This window comes from Eschscholzia californica, unplaced genomic scaffold (genome assembly GCF_041429995.1).
Source record: "Eschscholzia californica isolate CP2 unplaced genomic scaffold, dmEscCali1.0.p SCAF_3, whole genome shotgun sequence".
Taxonomy (NCBI): Eukaryota; Viridiplantae; Streptophyta; class Magnoliopsida; order Ranunculales; family Papaveraceae; genus Eschscholzia; species Eschscholzia californica.
In genome coordinates, this window is record NW_028238420.1 from 54,441,319 (window position 1) to 54,458,978 (window position 17,660).

At 36.2% G+C, this 17,660-nt stretch overlaps 2 protein-coding genes across 5 annotated transcripts; one reads left to right on the forward strand and one right to left on the reverse strand.

Moving 5' to 3' along the window:
- Nucleotides 1-499: 499 nt before the first annotated feature.
- Nucleotides 500-4,210, forward strand: LOC147551942 (Homeodomain-like superfamily protein). Its single transcript, XM_086672215.1, has 2 exons — nt 500-1,582; nt 3,252-4,210. The coding sequence occupies exons 1-2, from the start codon at nt 698-700 to the stop codon at nt 3,996-3,998; spliced, it is 1,632 nt and encodes a 543-aa protein (XP_086528341.1). The 5' UTR covers nt 500-697; the 3' UTR covers nt 3,999-4,210.
- A 1,697-nt stretch (nt 4,211-5,907) lies between these two features.
- FAAH (fatty acid amide hydrolase) lies at nt 5,908-16,944 on the reverse strand. Of its 4 annotated transcripts, XM_086664883.1 has the most exons (22): nt 16,810-16,944; nt 16,624-16,768; nt 16,231-16,323; nt 16,014-16,123; nt 15,859-15,919; nt 15,077-15,264; nt 14,868-14,997; nt 14,649-14,726; nt 14,414-14,561; nt 12,841-12,953; nt 12,681-12,756; nt 11,156-11,227; nt 10,628-10,679; nt 10,419-10,499; nt 10,246-10,329; nt 9,977-10,080; nt 9,716-9,808; nt 8,720-8,788; nt 8,468-8,532; nt 7,376-7,437; nt 6,606-6,701; nt 5,908-6,201 (listed from the first exon to the last, which is right to left on the reverse strand). In XM_086664883.1, the coding sequence occupies exons 3-22, from the start codon at nt 16,307-16,309 to the stop codon at nt 6,139-6,141; spliced, it is 1,824 nt and encodes a 607-aa protein (XP_086521009.1). In that variant the 5' UTR covers nt 16,310-16,323; nt 16,624-16,768; nt 16,810-16,944; the 3' UTR covers nt 5,908-6,138. The 4 variants fall into 4 exon arrangements, with proteins under 4 accessions (XP_086521009.1, XP_086521008.1, XP_086521010.1 ...); XM_086664882.1 differs by having other exon boundaries at nt 16,624-16,922; XM_086664884.1 differs by lacking the exon at nt 16,810-16,944 and having other exon boundaries at nt 16,515-16,709.
- Nucleotides 16,945-17,660: the final 716 nt, after the last annotated feature.

Genomic DNA, 17,660 nt, shown 5'->3' on the forward strand with positions numbered 1-17,660 from the left:
ATATTAAAAATAATATATTTACAAGATAAAATATATTCTGAAATATTAGACGGCTTCAATGCATCTCATATTATCTCGAATTATCGTTTGCCACTTAAAATTAAGGTCCATGAATCCTAATGTGGTATAGACAGTACAACTACATACATTTATAGTATTTTAGATAGCGACAAATATTCTGTAAAAAGAAGAATTTCCAATTAATATTTATCAGAAGATTACGATATAAAATATCATTATTAAATGTTGTAATTTTCTTTTTCCTTCGCTAGGGTTTTTACCCCAATAGATTTTTCTTGTCACGCTTTTAATGAGAAAATTATGTGTACTAAAAACTTCAATTTTTAAAAATTATACTATTTTTCTTTATCAGATTTTGTCATACTAGATTTTCGTGACAAAATTCAATAAACTATGAAATTCACCTCTTCTAGAAATCGAATTTGGGACCTCCAGAGTATTGGAGTTTATGTCAACATTATCGACCACCTGAGCAACCAAACGATGACTTTTCTTCTTACTTTTATAGGACCCTTTCGGAAATCTTGGTTGCCCTTAACAGTTTGGCGACTAAATTGAGGGCTTGAAGGAGAGCCCTAGATCCATCTTTCAAGACTCCTAGCTCCATTTACTACTTTTGAACCGCAGTCGTTTCCCTCTCTTCTTCTTCTTCTTCTCTCTCATCTGTTTGCAGAAAATGATCAACTCCATTGATACTGAAATGATCGTTAGGGCAACCAGAAAGTCACCGCGGCTTCTCAACCAGAAAACTTCTGAAGCTGAGGAAACCAAATCCAAAATTCAAGAATGCAAATCGAACAAGAAGAGGCGGCGGGTAAGTCTTTCTGAGAACCCCAGTTTCTTTTTTACTCCTAGGTTAGTTGAAAATGTCTCAAAATCTGCCAATCGCAATCTCAATGTAGTTAAGGGATTTGAAAGTCTTCGGCGATCTCCTAGGTTTTCCATTAGAACTCCTGAATTATCTGATAAGAACACAGGGGAATTGGATAAGAGTCGAAAAAGGTCAAATGTGGTAGTGGGTATTTCTAGGGTTTTAGGAAAATCTGATATTGATAACAGATTAATGGAGGAAGAAGTAAAGAAGAAGAGGGAAAATGTTAATAATAGGAAATGCATTCATGGCAAGGAAAATTGTGATCCTACAAAAGTGAGCAAAGATGAAAACTTTCTTGTGAAGACAAACTATGAAGGGATTCTTGAGAAGAAATTGGTTAAATCTGTGAAATCAGCTAGTCAGGAAGTTCAAGGTGTCAGACGATCTTCGAGGATTTCTAATTTGAACACAGATGATGAAAATGGACCTAAGAAATTGAGTCATGTTTTAACTGATTTATCTAACAAAAATACTTCTATAGCTATGAAGCCAAACATGGGTAATTCAGAGAAGAAGAGGAAAATTGTTGATCAAGGACTTGAGAAAAATGGGGGAAGTTTGAAACACAATAATGGTGAGGAAAATTGTGGTTCTCAAGGGTGGACAACCGACGAAGAACAAGCCTTGCGGAAAGCTTATTTTGCCACAAAGCCTTCACCCCATTTTTGGAAGAAAGTCTCTAAACTGGTACGAATCTTTTAGACCTTTATTCCTCTTAATATGTGGTAGTTTCTTGTTTAGTTTCTATCTTGTTATGCTTTCTTTTGAATTAAATTAATAACAGTAATCTACACTTATTTGGTCATTGAATACTCGTTGTAGTCGCGTTCTGCCAATTATCACTTTTTTACCGAAATAATGTATGCATGGAGTATGAGTATTATATTACTTCATAATTTTAGGAGAATGCCATTGATTATATTGTTGACGGCAAAGCATACAGGTAAATATTATATCGACTCACTTTCCTCAATGTGGTTGTTATGTATAATATAACCAATGTTAGTGTAATAAATATAATATAACATATTAAATGTTGTAGGAAGTATTTATGACTTACTAGCGATTATTATTCCTATATTTCGCTCGTGTTATAGACAAGCGTTCATAAGAAAATTCGCCAAAACTCTCTCGGCCAAATTTTCTTTTGTCAGAAAGGATCCAACAATTATTTAGGCTTCATCTCCTTATGCAAGGTTTGCATGGGTTTCAAGTGCATGAAAATATTTGCACGAGTTTACATATTTTGCATTGCACAGGTTTGCACGGTTCCCTCAGGGAGCCCAAGCCTAGAAAAATATTGGTATGTCATTTTAACCAAGCCAAACACGAAACTTGGTCTCTCCCTAATCTCCTAGGCCTAGCGTTAAACAGTTACAGAATGTTATTGATTTTCAATTCTACCTTCATTGGTTTTGTTAGGTAACGTGACATGTTTTTAATGCTTCATAATTGTTCAATAACCTCAACACAAAAAATTGCGTTCATATTTCCATCATTTGCACAAGATTCTCCATTTATATCATATTTTAGTTAGTTTGACCCGCATAAAATATTTATATCCTCAATCAGGATTTTTAAACTTTTAGATTCTTTCTTGTTCCACCCCTTATCTTTTTGTGGCATCCAAATCAATTTGTGAAGAGAATTGATTTTAAGTTAGATTCCATTTCCCACTGTAGTTTCTGACTCTTTGATAACTCGCATTAGTATAATATCAAAGAATTTCCCATTTTTGGAGTTGCATCACTAATTTGCTCAGTTGAAGTGATGACTGGAACGTCCAAATTGGGGATGTTTGAGTACTCAGGCGTCATGTATATATTTTAGATATGGCCTTCTATAGATGTAAAATCTTATTCTTCTTCCCTCTCTCACCTTTTCCTATCTTTCTTTCATAAAACCTTAACCACCGGGGAAGGAAAAATGACTTGGGCTCAGACTAACTATTGGTTTAGTTCGTGTTTCTTGCTCGTTTCTCTGGAGTCTAACTACTTAACAATCTATAAAATAATGTTGAATTATGGTGATAACATTTCTTTTAGGTATAGAAAGTGCATCTTCTCAGCAATATCTGAATATATTCACGCGCCATCTCCCTTTACTGTCAAACTACCGAGTGATCCCTTTGTATTTGTGTTTTAATTTGAGTCGACAAAAGAAATAGTAAACTTTAGCACCCATCATTATGTTATTTCTAATTGAGCATGAAGTGTTTACGTTCATATGTGAGTTTTCTACCAACTATATTAAAAGGTTTTTTCGCTCTTATGTCATTTACTGTTGCACGTATCAGTTCTTAGTATTGTGTTTCAGTAGATTAACTTTCAGTTTGTAATCATCAAATCTGTTTCAGGTTCCAGGCAAGTCTCAACAAGAATGTTTTGATAAAATCCACTCCGACACGGCTACTCCACCTCAAGCTCGCACTCGTTCAAGGGCGAAGATGACAAACTTATCCCCCTCACTTAATTGCTCACTATCTGGAAGTAAACTGCTTGAACCAACTGATCTGAATATCAAATGGCCGAAGCGCAAAACACAGAAAAAGCTTCTTGCTAAGAAAACTATGAGACAGTTGGTACAAAAACGTTCTATGGCCGATCAAGGTTATGAAGCTGATCTGTTCTCAGTTCTCGAACCCGGCACAAGTTTACCAACTAAAGACTTTTCACAGACTGAAGTACTCTCAACACCAGAACCAGTATCTAAGAAAAAGGGGTTGATTCAAGAATGTGTTGAGAAATCATCATCGGACCAAAAGAAGCCCGTATCAAGACTCAGAAACTCTTGTCAAACTGTTCTTGTCAGTCCCCCAGTTCTGAAGCAGGTTAAGAACATGGCTTTACATGAAAAATATATTGACAAGTTACACTCCAGAGAGGCTCGGAGGCTGATAGCACATACAAAACGCCTTGGTGCTAAAGAAGATGCAAAAGAAGATCTTGTGAATACAAAGAATGCAGTTAATGTGGCTAGAAATGCGCTTGTTTCTGAAGCGAAAGATGTAATACGCAAATTTCAAGAACTGCAGAATAACGTGACGAGCGACGATGACGACACCCAAGACGAAGATGATGGTGATGACAACGACGGATTTTAGTAGTCTTTGATTCACTATTGCAAGGAGATTAAAAAACTTTCGAAAAGCCTAACTCTGTGATACATAGCTTTCAGCGTATATGCCATTTAACATGTCTCAATAATGAACACCAATTTCATAGGACTTTAGTTGTTTTCTCCCTTGTTGTAAACTCTGTAAATCCTTACTTGTTTTAGAATCAACGAGTCAATAAGAGACCTCTTTCTAGTTAAGATTGTGCTCATTTCAGTACAATTCCTCGTGTTCTCCTTTTGCCGGTCCGTATTTTTATCAGAAACCCCATATGAAATGTGGGTTTCAACGGCTAAAAGTGAATATAAAAGGTTTCTACTTTCTAGATGGAAGCCAAGGTAAGGTGTGGATTTGAGGTATCTTGATTAGTCAGTATCTACATAAGCACCTCAACAGAAGCCACTCGCCCCATCTTGTGAAATCGTAAGAACATCAGCTGAATGAGCTATATTTCTAACTACTTACCATTGTACTAAAAAAAATTAAGGGTTATTTTCCAAATAGCCCCCAACTTTGTGACCAACTTCCTGCCTAGCCCCCTACTTTGTCAAAAATGCCCAGATGGCCCCTTTTTTCAGATTACGTTATAACACCGTTAACTAATCATCACCTCTCTCTCATCCAACTCATCGCCTCTCTCTGCCATCTCATCTTCTTGCCACCTCATCATCTTCACCGGCTAAAAAAAAAACTCTCTCCACTCTCTCTCACCTCTCTCTTTCTAGAAGGAACTTTGCACTTCGAGCTTGTCAAATTGGGTCGCATAGTCCATCACTAGAATTTTTGGATCTCCAAATTTGTAAAAGATGTTTTGCCAGATGTAAGATAAAACGTCCTTCGCCTCAGTCTTCGTTAAAGCTATTGCGACTACTCATTTGGTGAAATAGTCTACCTCTATCAGAAGATATATTTTCGTTATGGGGGCCATCGAAAAGCTCCTACAAGATGTAGTCTCCACTTGGCAAAGGGCACGGGCCAACACTCTATTTCAACATGTTGGGATGTTGTCTAGGTATGTTTGAAGTTTGAACATACCTGACGAAGTTCGCAGTATTTCACAAATTTTGTGCAAGAACCTTGCATCTTGGGTCAGTAATGTCCTGCCATGAATAGTTGTTTAGCCAGTACTCTGGCTCTAGTATGCTGTCTGCTAGATCTTTCATGTATTTCTTTCATCACATACTCCCGCTCCCTTGCTGGGAAACATCTCTGTGATGGGTGTGCAGAAGTTCTCTGATAGAGCAGGTCATTAATCAGAGTTTAGGAGGCGCTTTTCCTTAGTCTGCAGATTTGGTTTGTAACCCCTGACATCTCACCATATTTCAAAAATCTGAAGATGGGGGGTTATCCAGTTATCCTTTACCTTTAGGTGTGTATAAAGCTGCTCTGTTTTCTCGATGCTTCCCTGAGATAGCAATCCGAATGAGACTCCCGCAGGGTTGCGAAGAAGGAGAAGAAGAAGGAACACGAAAAGATCTCAAAATAAGAGAAAGTTGATTCTCTTGCAAGCAAGAAAACAAGAGCGAACGAAATGAAGGTTTCGAAAATTGAGACCTAAATATTTGGGTACAGGTCTGAGTTTTATTCCAAATTCGAGTCATTCTAGGGTATATGCTTGAAAAAGTTACAGGTTCCCCTCGGTCCAGATTATATACGTGCTATACGCAAATAGCTTTTCTCAAGCAAATCGGTCCTATTCGGACACCTTGATTAAGATAAAAACAAGAATTCTGAAATTCGATTACGTGACTGGGGTGAAATCCAACCTCCCCCAGATTACAAATCTAACTTAAGAAAACAAACACACATAGTTACGTCAAGCAATTGCTTTGGCAGTAGAAAATGCTAAACTTAAAAGGAAATAGAAGTTCCACACTCTACTTAAAAGAAACCGAGATAAGTGAAACACTACTTCTTCCTCATTATTCGAATAACTTATTTATTACATATAGAAGGAATCAACCTATTCAATTAAACAAGTTGCTAGTTCCAGTCTACGGTTGGATATGTTTCCCTAAATGTCAAGATAAGAATAATTAAGTTTGAAAAATGGCGATTATAATCCTAGCAGAAAACATTCTGGCAAATTATTGAATAATCGTGTTTTTCTCACAATGATGTTTTAAGTTTAATTCACCTTTAGAATATCATAAAATGTAGAGGGCCTCTTCCGGGAGTCTCTGCAGAGCTCCTGCAACGTTCGAAAAGAAGGAAATGTTTAATAGTAAGTAATAGATGTTTAAGTAGCAATAAGAATAGAAAATAAAACAACCATTATAATGATTTTTTCGTTAAACCAGACCAATTATAAGAAAATTGTAAAGAAATACTTTTGCAACGGTCCTAGCTTTCTAGTATTATTAATGATTATAGAATGTAACACTCATTCAATGGCGGAAAATATATCAAGAAGTGGATGTTTATCCAAGTGCTATCATATGAACCAATTTCTAGTTGCTAAAACTCAAAAATTTTGCAGCCTATATTTCGTGAAACTAGTGTGAATTAAAACTTAAAAGAGAACAGCGAAGAATATCAACGACGTAGCTATTTGCAAAAATCCACAAAATATTGGAAAGAGGAGTCTATATGTACCTCCACTAGAGAAGCTACACGCAAAATTGAAGCCTCGGCCCATGGACGTCCTATCAGTTGTAACCCTATTGGAAGACCTTGTTTATCATGGCCCACCTGAAAATAGAAATTTGTTAGAGGAAGATACTAACTGAGAGAAATGTGGTATTCATCAAATTGCAGAACAATTGAAAGGTGAGAAGAGTCTCAAGATTTAAAATAGGATACTACTGCCAAATGCATAACCAAACAGCAAAGCATTGCGTTAAATGTTTTTTCAGATGCAAATATATGAGGAGACTCCCACAGATATAAAGTTGCTTATTTCCTTACTATTAAGAAAAGTGCAGCTGCTAACTTTGTCATAAAGAATATATGCTGAGTGGAAGGACCAGGGAAGATGGGGCGGAGTAAGGGCAATTCAGTTGTCTATTTCTGCCCGAAAAAGAACAACTGCTTAGCATTTTAATCTGGATATTGGTTTGAACTTACATGCTTGAGAAGAGTTGGAAGCTACAAAGTAGATTAACCATTAGTTGAAAGTCTCAAACTAATCATAACCGAAATGATCAGTTTGGAAAGGTTATGAACACCACCTAGTAGAGATTAGCTATGGTTATTGGGGAGTTTTATCAACTCGTTGGTTTCCTGTTTTCTATATGTGCTCCATTTTATTTTTGTTTTTTTCCTCTTTTTTTTTTGTGAGAAAAAGAGTGATTTGTCAATTGTTTAGGAAGGAATTGGGACAAATATTAGGAAATAAATTTTCACTTAAGATAGCATTCGCTCACAGGGACAGTAATGGCGGGCAGTCCAAGAAAATTTCCCGCTGTAATAAACCGCATCAGATAACCTGAAACAAGAGTTCCATTTGTAACTAGTAAGCATTATAATCCTAGTTGCACTTTTGCCGAATCTACTAATTTTGAGACTAGGAAACTACTCCACCAACAGCCAAATCAAAGTTCAATGATTAAAAGTAGTGAGATGAACCGACAAACAACATTATGCAGATCAAATTACTCAGTGTTTGAAAGAAACATTTAAAGTAAGACACATCTACGGAATATTTGAAATGCTTAAGGCATAAGTTACTATTACTATAAGAAAAGGAATTTCAGGCGGAAGTATGAAACTACTAAACATCAAGATTTTTTTATCGGTTCGCATTCTGAGATTGCTGTTACAAGAGAATATAGATAAATAAACAAGTGGTAACAACAGTTCCTGTAGGAAAAAGGTCAAATATCAAAATTGGATACCATCAATAAGTATCCAGAAACGAGGAACCCAAAGATACAGGAGAGAAAACGAACTGGTGGCAGAGTAACATATTGACATTTTACACCTATTTATCCCTCCAAATTCCATAGTGTTCAAAGAGGAAAGCGAATAGGCAACACATAACATCAAGAAAATTCTCACGTCCAGTGCATTATGATAGCGGACTACAAACAGTGCAAAAGAACAAGGAATAAAGCAATGTCGCTCCGTAACCATTGAACCTAGCATTTTACCTCTCTTATATGGGGATGCTTGAGTTAATGGCAATGACACGAGTAAGTGAATTGCTTATTTCAAGAGCTTTCTCAGTAATCAGTATGTAAGTAGAAGTTCTTTACAACAAGATACTTCAGTTGTTTGATACAAAATATGACATGATAAAAGTGCTTCTACATATTGGAAAGCTATTATGTGGTATTTGGTGAAGACAAGTTTGTAGTAATTTTATTCAAATCACCGTTGAGTACAGTATAAGGGATTGTTCCCAGGTAGAGATTCATAACTTTTACAACCCATAAAAGCAATAAACTTGTAAAACTTCAGACTCCCCCCAGACAAATTAATTCTAGAGTGCAACCAAATACTAGTCTGACTCATACCTGAAACCTGCATGTTTGTTTCCCCATGCTCGAGAGAGGCTGGAGGTATTACAGGCGCTGTCATACTGTTGCACATGAGTTGAACATAATATTTTCAAATTTAACCACAGATTCTTCGTCCCCAACTAGAGAAAAAATATAATTTCAAACCTATCCAATTTAAACTACAGCAAAATCCCATGAGAAAGATACTCGCACCTCAAGTGAGAGCTAGAAATAGAATAAGTATTTCCAATTATTATAAACACGTACCCGGTTGTTGGGGTTACAATGATATCAACCTTCTTAAAGATCTCCATGAAGTAATACATTAATCTTCGCCTGCACCAAATTAGCCCAAGCCTAAGAAAAAATTTAATATGGACAACAAAAATGATCTACACTGATTTAAAAACTGTAATGGATATCCACGTAAAGAAAAAGAACATCTTATTTTCATCTCTCATGTATGATATATTTATATGATTAATTAAGACAATCACATTGAGATTCAAATAACTTCATAGAGAGCAAACTGTTGAATCCCCAGGTAGGATGTATAAAAGGTACCCTGGTTGGGCGCAGACTCTAGTTTTTATGGCTGAATACCCTCTCAAAAGGTCCCCCTATCAACACAAGCTGTGATTGTCAAAACAGACAAACCCGTTGAGTGAAAGATGGAGACACAGTATTAATTGGAATGAGTAAATTGACATAGGAGCACTGCAGTGAAAAACTGTTACATTTCATGTGTGAAGATTACAAATGTTTTGTTCATGTTTTATGTGTCTGATGCTAAATCCCAATAAGTTGGTCCTTACAGCTTATACCTCCAGGCAACAAGCATATGCCAGTCAGATACAAAAATATATACGTATCCATTATGTTGTTCAAAGTCATTCTAAAACGATATGCAAATACTACCCTCTTTCATTAGTCTCAAATGTAACTCCTTGGACCCATGACAAATCTAACTTCCATACACATCCAATGAAGAAGCAACCACACTAAGCTTAACTAACTAAAGAAAAGATATATCCCCATTATCAAGCAACCTTTAGCATCTGGTCCTCTAGACACTTCAAATTTCCAAATACATCCAACTCAAAGCCAAGCATGGTTCTCCAACTGTCCAACATCAAACCGTGATGTATGACAAAAATAACAACATGAATAAAATACATTAACAAAATTCTATATATGTGAACTTCGATTAAGCATTTCAACTGAAAATATGATGACTGAACTAAGGATGTCGCTTTCCCTCACCTAAGTCGTTGAGCAGCAACATAGTCTGAAGCAGAGAATGACCGAAAGAGTGCCAAACTAGTACGTGTATCATATGTCAGTTCAGCACCTCTTCTACAGATGGGTAGAAGAAAACAGATGTTAATACAGTAAGTTACATCATAACTTATAACCTTCCAGATATAGATAATGAATTTGGCTTCCATGAGTTCATCTTGTGAAGGATCCTGTTATAATAAGCATACTCTTCAATTGAACTCAAGCAACAAGAATGAAGCCTACCCATCCTGACAATAAGGAATTAGTGAACACATTGATTCAGAACCAATTGAGACAAGATGAGCAGTGCGCATCTCAAGCAGCTCAGGTATTACAATCTCCACTGTCTTAAACCAGAAGAAGCACATGCATTAGTATTTCAATGAAAATAATTGATATCTTCAAATCATTAGACCAAATGAAAGTTAAAACCATTAAAGAGATCTTGTTAGGTGGGATAAGCATTACATTGAGTGTTATAGTGAAACAGATTTTAGCTACAATTAACTTACTTCGCAACCATGAGTTCTTGAAAGCAGACTAAGGGCCTCCTCACACTTATCAGAGATGTCAGTAGAGTAAACATCATTAAACCACTGCAGTTAAAGGTAACAAAGTTATTATACATTTTTCAGGAATTGTAAGAATATCAGTCTAGGATTAATAGAGAAACCATGACTTGTACCTCTGAATATTTCCCCAGCCTCAGAGATTTGAAAGCATTTGAACTGTCAAATGAAGATAAGCGCGGCAAACAAGGCGGGGCCTACAGAAAACAGTTCACATACAATTGAAAGTTCAAAATACAGCATGTGAGATATCGCAATTAGTGAATAGATATGCTTTCACTGTAAGTATTCTACGAATTTCTCTTTACAAATATTAAGTGATTACTGGATGCAAAGTGATTCTGTCAGCAGTAGAGGAACCCAAAATAGCCGCATACCTGAACAACACATTAGTGGTATCAGAAATTCAGAATTCTAACTCAATAAGATAGTAATGACCCAACTATTTTGTTTTACAAGATAAATGTGGTATCAATTGTTTTTTCTACAAGATTTAGTGTACGCCTCTTGCACATAGAGGCGTACACCTGAAGGCGGCACTTTTCTTTTTCAGAGCAAACCGCCTTTAGGCAGGAAAACGTTATTTTAAACATTGTGTACAACAAAAGAGTAATTCCAAAGGACAAATCATCACGATAATTATCAAGAAATTGCAATAATAGGAAAACAGGGGGTTCGTGATAATCTGAACCCTTCCTAATTCTATAAGAGTGCAAAACCCCTCGTAAGTGGGGCCACATGTATGATTTTTATTCAGATGCTCGCAAATTTGACTTCAATTAATGTACATTTTTATGTTAGGCAAATAGATACATCTTACTTGGAAGAAACAAATAGCAAGAAGGAAACTCACACAAGCATGACATCTTCAACTGTGGACGCTATTGGACCAATGATTTCCACAGTCCCACAATCACAAAGTGCCCTGCAAAGGGAAGAAAAACTCCTCACTGATCCTCTCATTTCTCTTATGCATGTTGAGGCGGTAAAACATGAATTAATATTCTAGCACAGAAGAGGAGGGCTGGAAAAGATAACAAACTGTGTAATAACAACAAATACTCAACTAGCTATGTAAACCTATTCTTCCTCCAACCATCACCGGCAAGACATTATGGGTATGTTTGAGAGAGAGAGGTTTCCATGTTCTTCAAGTTTCTGATATAGTTCTTGTCAAAGTGCTGCACGAGGCATAAGCCAAGCCACATTTTATTCAAGGAGATTTTAATTCTCTGGAAGTTGGTTGTAACAGCAGAGGAGTGGACAACCTTAAGTACATATTCATTTTGCTACATTCTACACATTCTTCCTGTGTTTCAGCATTCCTCGAAGATTAAAACACATATTTGCTTTTATATCTTGTGTTAAAAAATACACTGAAAATGGAGAAGTAGTTGACTGAAGACGATCTAATTTATCCTGCCCTTTAATTTCCTAAATCAGACCATTCAATAGTAGAAGGTAGATTTGTTCAAGTTGGCAAGGTTCAATGAGATTTGAGTTTTTAAACACTCCCCAATTGCTGCATGACTCCTGACAGGATTTTGCTTGCTTCAAGATTAATGTAAATGTGCTGGCGAAAGGTTCAGTGGAGGTTTATGATCTTAAAAAGATACGACACAACTAAGATTATCTAAATTCATAGTCAACAATCATAACTCTTCAGATGAACTAAAACAAAATACCTGGTTATTGGATCTTATTCAAAAACCATACTGGACTACTTTATGTGTACGACTCTCTCAATAAGTACTCCGACAGGCTACACAAACTAAAACTAGTAAACCATGTTACATTAGGTATTTAATTATCTTTTTTAGATATAAAATACGGGAAACTGGGTTGACGACCCAATTTTTTATCGATTTTGGTTCAAAAGACATGTCAATGCTTCTTTAAACTTGGACTAAACCTGTGTAAACAATACAAAATGTGCAAATCATACATACTATGTTCAAACTTGTGCAGACCTTACTCTGCAGAAACTGTGCAAATCTTATGTAAGGAGCTGAAGCTTAAAAAAATAAAAAGACCATCTTTGACAAAAAAGTTTTTGCCTAATGAGTTTGGGCATTTTCTGGTGTTTATATTTTGTAAAATGATTTACTCGTAACCATCAAATGCAGCTCTTTTAGGACAGCCATAAAGATCTATATTACAGTGAACTACTTGCACTACTAACTACATGAAGTGATGCTTAATGAGCTACTCTTTCCTTTTAAAGGGTCATCAACAATACCCAACTCTTGAACGCGGCACCTGCTAGCCTCTAGTACAAAACCAAATGACAAAGCACAATTATCTTACTAAAGGTTGAACAAATGTAGAATGAACTGAACTTCTTTATCGTATCGTAGAAAAGAAAATAAATAATCTACCCTTTCATGTCCGTTCGCCCATATGTTGATTTCAAGCCTACTACCCCACATAGTGAAGAAGGAATTCGGACTGAACCTGATGAAAAAAATGATTTGCATATAAGGAGAATATCATAAAAATGGATTATCATGCTTTAATCAAACATGTTACTAGTCGAACCTCCGCCATCAGTTCCAAGTGCAGCTGAACATAGCCCATGAGCGACAATTGCTGCTGGAGCGGATGAAGATCCACCTGTATACCTATCAAGAGCATAGGGGTTTCTTGTCGTCCTGCAGCAAAGAACGGTGTGTGAGTGTTGAATTTGGGCAACATGAGGAGATTGTGCCTCCAAAATTTACGGGCAATGCAACTTCAGTACGCGATGTGCCACTTGCAACTTACACACGCCTAGAGTGAGGCACAGATAGAACGCACTTACTAAACTGTGAACTTTTTTAGTTAGTACAAGCCTACAAGGAATACCATCATACATTATTTTGATAAACTTCACTACATACTAAATTAAATTAAATCGCTAAAGTCAGCATAAAACTTCGTAGACAATAAGAGTGTAGAAGATGGGGGGAAAGAATATTTGATACCACTGATTGACATCTAAGGTTCTTTACTTGGGAATGCCAACAGAACAAATAAAGTTTTGATCTTAACAATTATTTCCCGTGTGTTTTCTTCCTCTCTCTCTCTTTTTGTCATTGGAGTAGGTTAATCTACAAGTCTTTTATGTATTTCATTGGATGTTATAGTGACGGTGCCTCGCTCCATTTAGGCACACACTTGCCCGTACGCCTAAAACCTCGCTGTATAGGCAAAGTGCTCCTTTGAGCATGTCTTGCACCCTTAACTCCCCAGAGGTGAATATATAAATGAAGGTTGTATGATAGCCGAATTAGCAACCATTATAAATCTAACAAAATAGTATAAAAACCATGCTTCAAGATCTTTAACTATCAGATATGCTGAATAATCAAAACCACTTAAGTAAATACACTAAGTAAGCTATTGGACAGTTTTAAATAAATGAGCCACGGCAATAATAAGCTCAGAATATGACGTGAAGTCGTGAACTGTACCCAAGTCAAGACACGTTGTAGAAATGCCGCCCGTCATGTTATTCATAGCCTAACAATATTTTATATATCAATGTGTACAAATGACAAGAATCAACATGAGTAATGATCAAACCAAGAAAGACGGAAGATATGTAAATCTACCTGCATTATCTCCATCAAAGAGGTTCTTGCAGAACTTGTAGGTCAATTGAGTGCTAGAGTAATCCCCTAACAGTAGCCAAACTAGGAAAGACTTCCTGTCTTTGTTTCAGTTAGGATTCTCTTTATTATTTAGTTTCTGATTTTTATCTTTTTCTCAGTACTTCCTTTTCCTAGTTTAGGATATAGAGTGTCGTAACGGAAGCCTTCCTCTATAAGTATATGGCTGGCCGAATTCTAGAAGGTAGCTAGCATAAGTTGGTTCAAGTTATTCTTAATTCATTATTTAGTTCTCAGCAGTGTTTCAAGTTAATGAAGACCAGAGAATTGGCTTATCTTTGGATTTATCATATACATTCAGTATTATTGATGTTAAAGAGAGAAACCTCAAATTACTTTTAGTTTTCAGCATCAATTAAGAATTTATTTCAGTTTTAGTATTTGCCCTAAGAATTCTTTTGAGTTCTCGCCATGCTTTTCAACAATGATATAAACCTCCGTCCACCGATTATTTTCCTTACCCATAATTTGGGTTATTTCCAGTTGTTCCAAGGCCCACTTCATGCATATTTGCTTTCCCTACTAAAATTACACCACATGTTCTCAATTTTGAAACAGAAGCAGCATCCTCTTTGACTGGACGGACCTCGTGAAACCATGTAGTCGCACCTGGTTTATAAAATAGTGAGCCCAACCAACTACGATGATTTCCTGACATAATGATAAGATAGAGAACTAAAACTTTTATGGTCATACCCTTTGATGGATGTGGATAGCAATCTATATCATCTTTGACTGCCACAAAAATTCCATCCAAGATAGATAGCGGGCATCCTGGACAAAATGGTCAGGCAAAACTTAAGGTCTCAACGCTCAATCATAATTAACATAAGCTAGAAAAAAACCCATCAGAATTATCATACTTATAGGGCTATCAAATCATTAGATGGGTGACAGTTTACGAATCAACAGTACCTTCTTTGAACCTTTCTGTAGAAGCTGCAGCTTGCTTCCTAACTTCCTCAGCATCAAAAGATATCAGCAATGGCATCGCAGGCTTCTTGTTGTTGAACTCCTCCACACCCTTGATTACATGTTCTGCAACCTAAAAGTTGAAGTGGTTCTCTTACTTACAAGCAAAATATAAACAGCAACAGAGAACTTGATATTTTGAAATAACCTACCATTGACGGAGTTGCAAGTCCAGATCGATAAGCATGCGCGTAGTCACGGATCTTCCAGTACTTATATGGGAAGGAGTCAATGCTTGAGAGGCTAGCAGGATCATAGGGTGGAAGGCACTTCAATGCTGATTCAACCCGAGCACCAGGCTCATCGTCTTCCCCCACAACAAGAACACCAGGTTCCTGCTCTAAAACTCACAGGGAATAATACTGTTATGGAGACAAGGCAACAACTACATAGACTATGAGCACTAATATTAATCAGATCAATTCTTCAATATACTCCTAATTTCATAAAGAAGCAAATTATTCCTAAAATTTGATCTCCCGGGGAATTAACACCGAAACTGATACAGCAACAGACAACGGTTCATTTCATTTCATTGAAAATTAAAGAGTAATTGTTCTTTTCCAGTAAAGTTCCACATAATCATTAAAATAGCATGAAATGGTTTCTCAAACAAATAACAGCTTTTACATATATGCGTTAAAGACCAGATGGAGATCTATATACTCTACAAATGATCGTCAAATATTGCCAACAACAAGGTGTCCCGAAACAAAACCAAACATTTAAACAAAAAATTGGAGTTGAAAAATTGGATCCTCCAAATATAATACCAAAATTCGTTTTTCCTGAACACTTCATTCAAGACAATTACTAAAGAGATTATCTAATGACAAGAGAGGAATTAGATTGAAATGCAACCTACTTTCAGACCATAAATCAAGAACTTTCAGGGCATGAACAGAACCCCAAAAAAAGGGAAATTTGCTAGTACCTTGTGGCGGAAACACAGGTCGAAACATTGGGCGTTCTGGAATGACTGTATCCCGCAACATCTGCCAATGACAATATTTTCACTACTTAAATCTCAATTCACATCAAAATATTAAAACTAAAAACCATTACTTTAGTCTTTCTACAAACACAAACCTCATTCATTTTGTTTCGGTTTTTCAAGAAAGACATCAACAAGGTACCCAAAAATGGGATTTCGACAAGCCAAACGAACAACTTCAAAACAAATCCAGTTACATGAGGAGCTGTAACAAAAAAAGGAAAAGACCAATTTTAATCTACATCAAATTTTCCTACTTATTTCATTATAAACACTTCAATTACTTGAAAATCATTAAAAAAAAAAACTAACCATCAATTACTTCTTTCTCATACTTCACTGTCCCCAAATCAACTTCCTCCACTGGTAACATAACTCGTTTCTTCCCCATCTCTCAAACACAAACTTCAGAAAAAATTATCCGATAATTTTTAGTGTAAAATTATCAAACAATTTAACGACAATAGTAAGATAGTACTAACATGATTATCTGATAATTATCATAAATAATCAAGAATCATCATTGATCAGGTTTCTGTTAATTAGTGTTAGAACTTGTCAAAAATTGAAATTCGTATAGAGAAATGAAACTTAACTGTAGAAATTGAGTTGAATGAAGTTAGAATAGACTGAATTTTTAGGTTTTCGTTTACTAATTCAATGTAGAAATTCTGAATTTCAAGAGAGAGAGAGAGAGAGAGAGACCTGGAAATTGATGTGAATGAAAATGACTGGAAAGTTGTTGGCGGAATTCACTATCTCAGGATGAAGCAGTTGAATCGGGGCTTCCTTCGAAAAAAAGAGATGATAATCATGATATATACGCCCCCTCTTTATATATATCCACCGTCTATTTTCATTTCACTACGAAAATAGTAGTATGTTTAGGACCGTCGATTATGTTGAAAATGGTCTCTAAGGTGATGATTGGGTCGTCATGTTTTTACTCAACCACCCATTTATGGGCTGATTGAATGTCGAGCGGGAAATGTCCTTCCACAGTGGCCTTTAATTGGGTGCACACCCTTTCTTTATTCTTGGGCCCCCTTCTGTCGTTGCGTCACACATATCTCGGTAATCCGAGAGAATTTGGACTGATCCTAGTCTGTATAAGTCTAGTTTGAGTGTCGTTGGACTGTCTCTATCCGTGGGCCTTAGAGCATCCCCAGCACCAATTTACTCACCAAAAAAGAATCTTCACCAAATTATTTTTATGTTTTCAAATTTTTGAACCCAAAGACAAAACACCAAAACTCCCACCAGATCACTATTTATCACACCAAATTTTATTTTTATTGTTTTTAATACTCACTTTTTAAATAAAATGAGATAACAATAAATTTATTAAAATAATAATTGGAAATATAAGACTTAAGTTACAAATTAAGATCATTGTCAACAGTTGGTAGCCCAAGTGGTTCCAAGGTGTTGAAATAAACTTCAGAAAGCTCTGGAGGTCCCAGGTTTGAATCCCAGAGAAGGTGGAATCTTTGGTTATTTGAATTAGGATTATTAGGGTGTAAATAATGTTGTTCGGCTTTAGGCCATGTCTAGTTGGACTATAGGTCCGGTCTTGTTAGTGTTTGAGTGGCCAGTTTAGGCCATGTCTAGTTGGACTATAGGTCCGGTCTTGTTAGTGTTTGAGTGGCCAGTTATCGCATCTATGATGTATCAAGTGCCATATGTTTAGGGTGTAAATAATGTTGTTGGGCTTTAGGGCATGTCTAGTTGGACTATAGGTC

Coding starts and splice junctions, on each gene's coding strand:
- FAAH (XM_086664883.1), bottom strand. CDS start 16,309: ATGGGGAAGAAACGAGTTATGTTACCAGTGGAGGAAGTTGATTTGGGG. Junction 10,680..11,155: donor GTTGAAGATGTCATGCTTGT/GTGAGTTTCCTT, acceptor TGTGTTGTTCAG/GTATGCGGCTATTTTGGGTT. Junction 10,081..10,245: donor CAAGAACTCATGGTTGCGAA/GTAAGTTAATTG, acceptor TTCTGGTTTAAG/ACAGTGGAGATTGTAATACC.
- LOC147551942 (XM_086672215.1), top strand. CDS start 698: ATGATCAACTCCATTGATACTGAAATGATCGTTAGGGCAACCAGAAAG. Junction 1,583..3,251: donor GGAAGAAAGTCTCTAAACTG/GTACGAATCTTT, acceptor AATCTGTTTCAG/GTTCCAGGCAAGTCTCAACA.